Here is a 3,764-nt window from a genome sequence, read left to right as displayed (position 1 = left end):
TGTGAGTAAGTGAGCAAAAGCCACTCCATGTTTCCCTTGCTTTGGGTATTTGTTAACATTTGTTAACATTTCTGAACTATATGTACCCTAGCAGATATTCATAGGTCAAAACCAGAAAAAGCTCAACTCTCTTCTCACATCTCTGCAAAAATAGTGGAGAAGATCTATGAAAACAGAAACCTGTTGAGATTTCCCTTGAATATCTCCGAGAAAATTTTTCCAGAGAAAAAAAAAAAAATAGGAGACATCAGTACTTTGGGCACAAATCTTATTGTTCAGCAACAATCACATTTTGCATGAGACCAACTCCTCCTGCCAAGAGGCAAAGCCACAGGCAGCAGCAGCACAGGGCCTTGGGCACCTGCCCAGGCAAGAGGAGGGGACAGGCACAATGCCCTGCTGGGGATCCCTGACACGGAGAGGCCCAGAGTTCTCTGGTTGCCACGGGAATTAACGAGGCCAGCAGTTGGGAAATCCATCCAGACAGCTCTGAGACTTCTGCTTCAACAGAGAGCAGTGTTCGCCCCCCGTGCCCTGCTGCAGCAAGTGAAGCCATGCACTTCAAGCAAAGGGGAGACCACTAATAAAAACTGCTTTTATCTAAATACTTCCTTGATAAATAATCCTTACAGCTGGTGCTGCTTTTCAGTTTTGTGCCCGTTCTGCTGCACCAGCAGCTCACTGGGAACCCAAGCACAAGCCACAGAGGCTGCCCGTGCTCAGAGCAACAAGGTTGGATTAGTCACCACCTCGACTTTTGAGTACATTTCCATATGCCACACACAGAAAAAAACACTAAGGAAGCAGCTCCCCCAAAGGGAACTAAAACCACCATCCTCTAAAAGCTGCCAGACAGGTATTTCAGCCAGTGGGAAAAAGCCAAATAAAAGCATGTGTAGGCAAGGGGCAAGCTCTGGTCTAGTTCAGCTCTATCCAGGGGTACTGCTGCAACCAGAGGACTGTCTCCATGAATCACAACACTGCTCGCACAAGTGTCAGCATAGAATCTTTTAATACTTTACATAAAAAACTGCATACACTATAGTTTTATGTAAACATCATATACATCTCAGTTTTTGCCATGTCAGTTTATTAAAAACAGTCTCAGTACCACTGTTGAGGGAAGAGGGAGAAAAGGAAACAAACATAAATGGATACATTTGTTCTCTGAACCAGAGAAACAGAAAATTATTTTCACCCAGGTTGGCCACCTTGTGAAAATAAGTTTTAAATAAACCTTGATTCTTTAAATTGCCCTTTAGTACTAAAGTCTGATGTACTCACTGCATAAGTAACAGTGCTTTCACCCATTTTTTTTCCAAGGCAAAAATATACAGTGGTTTTATTTTTTGTCTTGTATTGAAATCAGTTTTAAACAAGACCCAGATGAGGTTACTGAGTAAGAATGTTTCCAATGCTACAGTGTTGTATGCAGATGATGAGTGCATTGAGTGTTTAATTTAAACATAAAAAAAATCCACCAAGTTGTGCAAAGTAACATCTTTTGAAAATAAATTTTTAAATAAATCCAAATCAACACACTTGCAGGAGACAACATTAAAAGTAAGGAGCAGGCACCAAAATCATAATATGGCAATATCATCCCCTTGCTCACCCTGCCTCATCTGTCAGGAGGTGGATATCCAGCAAGCAGGACAGTTCAGCTTTACTTTCTGGCCTGGTGGCTTCTGCAGCTGGAGTCAGTTCATGGCTCCTGTTATCAGCGGGCATCAGTCACTCAGGGCAAGTTCCTTTGCACAACACAAGTCCCACCTGGGCACCCCCTCCCCACCTCACTTCAAATAAGCACCCCCTGCACTACCCCAGTTTGCACAAGACAAAAAAGGTAACATATATACAGGCTTCGCTTGGGATGACCCTCCCTTCCCCTCCCAGTCTCGGTCTTCAGGGCACTAATTTCCACAGCAGGTCAGGCTCAGGCTGAAACACGTGAGGGAGAAGCAAGGATGCCGCAGGCAGCCTGGGAGAGGCAGCCCCTTTCCCCAGCTCGCCTGGGTGGAGGCACATGCAGGCAGGAGGCAGAAGTCCCTTCGAGCATCTCCGCTCCACCGCCCTCCTCTTGCAAAAGAGAGGAGGCTGCCCGGGAGTAGGGAGAAGCAGGTGTTGGCAAAGGGGCAGAACCGGGTGCAACGATCGCTCAGTCCAGTCTCAGCAGCTTTTTGTTGTTGAGTCCACGACTAACTCGCAGGGGTCAGTGGTAGGAGAAAGCTTCTCCCCACTGTTTTCCCAAGACTCAGGGCATGCAATCCCCCCCTCCCTCCGTCCCCACCGCTGAGCAAGCACAACCCTTTTTGGCCAAGGCTCAAGGAGCGTGCTCCCTCCCTCAGCCCCCACCCCATGCACAGCCAGTCCCTAGCGGAGGGGACGGGCAGATGCCGTGTGCGTGTAGAACCCAGCTCCTCTCCACCTGCCAACAGGTGACCCGGGCGCTGTGCCCAGCGCCGCGCTCCAGACACGCCCTATAGCACTTTGCAGCAGTTGATGCAGCCGTTCTGGGTGCCGTAGCGCTTCTGCAGGGCTGCCCGGGTGGCAGTCTCGAAGACCTCCCGGACACCCTCCTTGGTCTTGGCCGAGCACTCCAGGTAGTCGTAGGCCTGGATGCGAATGGCCATGGCCCGGCCGTCCTCGGTGCGCACCGGCTCCTGCTTCATGCGGGCCAGCTCGTTCCGAACGTGCTCGTCGTTCCGCAGGTCCTTCTTGTTGGCCACCAGGATGATGGGGACGTTGGGGCAGAAGTGCTTGACTTCGGGCACCCACTTCTCCGGGATGTTCTCCAGCGAGTCCGGGCTGTCCACAGAGAAGCACATGAGGATGACATCGGTGTCCGGGTAGGAAAGGGGACGCAGGCGGTCATAGTCCTCCTGGCCGGCCGTGTCCCACAGGGCCAGCTCCACCTGCTTGCCGTCCACCTCGATGTCCGCCACGTAGTTCTCGAAGACGGTGGGCACGTAGACCTCGGGGAACTCGTCCTTGCTGAAGACGATAAGGAGGCAAGTCTTGCCACAGGCACCGTCCCCCACCACCACCAGTTTCTTGCGGATGGCAGCCATGGCCAGGCTCGCCAAGCTGGCCTTGCCGTGCAGCAGGACGATGGCAGCGCCCTCCTCCCCGCGGCCGCCGCCTCCCGCTCCCTCTCGCTTCTCACAGGGCACCGTGGCGAGTCGGCCCGCGCAGGCAGGCGGGCGCGCCCTGCTCTCTTTGCTCACCGGCACCGCACCGTCGCACTCTGCCTCGCGGGAGCGCTACAGCCGCAGGCAGCGTCGCTGGCCCCGGAGCTCTGCGGTGGAAGCGGTTCCGCCGTTCTCGCCCTCACAGCAAACACCGGCACAACACCGACTCAGCACAGCCACTGCCGCAAGCTGCGGCCCGGCGCCGCTATTTAAAGGCGCTCGCGACTTTCTTAATATAGCTGGCCAATGGGAAGGCAAGGAGTGAGGTCATCCCCGCCGGAGAGCGCTGCGATTGGCGTGCGGCCGCGGGCGGGAGGCGGGGCCGAGGCTGGCGGGGAGCGGCCGGGCTGGGCCGGGGCGGCGGGCCCGGGGTCGCGGCGGGGGCGGCCGGGAGCTCCCTGGCCCCGGTGTGAGCCCTCCGGCCCCGGGAGATCTCGGCTCGGCGCCAGCACAGGGCAGGGCCGGTCCCCGCCGCAGTCTCCCCGCTCGGGATGGCCGGTGTGAAGAGGCTGGGCGGGCACCCGAGAGGAACGGGAGGCACCGCTGCGTCCCTGGTGCTGCTTTTAAAGCCCG

General features: G+C 55.0%; 1 protein-coding gene across 1 annotated transcript; it reads right to left on the bottom strand.

Annotated features, from left to right (window-relative positions):
- Window positions 1-995: 995 nt before the first annotated feature.
- Window positions 996-3,386, bottom strand: RHOB (ras homolog family member B). Its single transcript, XM_064707780.1, has one exon. It carries the CDS (start codon window positions 3,069-3,071, stop codon window positions 2,481-2,483), a length of 591 nt encoding a protein of 196 aa, XP_064563850.1. The 5' UTR covers window positions 3,072-3,386; the 3' UTR covers window positions 996-2,480.
- Between the last annotated feature and the right edge of the window lie 378 nt (window positions 3,387-3,764).

Source organism: Zonotrichia leucophrys, chromosome 3 (assembly GCF_028769735.1).
Source record: "Zonotrichia leucophrys gambelii isolate GWCS_2022_RI chromosome 3, RI_Zleu_2.0, whole genome shotgun sequence".
NCBI classification, from domain to species: domain Eukaryota; kingdom Metazoa; phylum Chordata; class Aves; order Passeriformes; family Passerellidae; genus Zonotrichia; species Zonotrichia leucophrys.
Note: the sequence above shows the minus strand (reverse complement) of the source record. Positions and strands in the feature narration are given on the sequence as shown.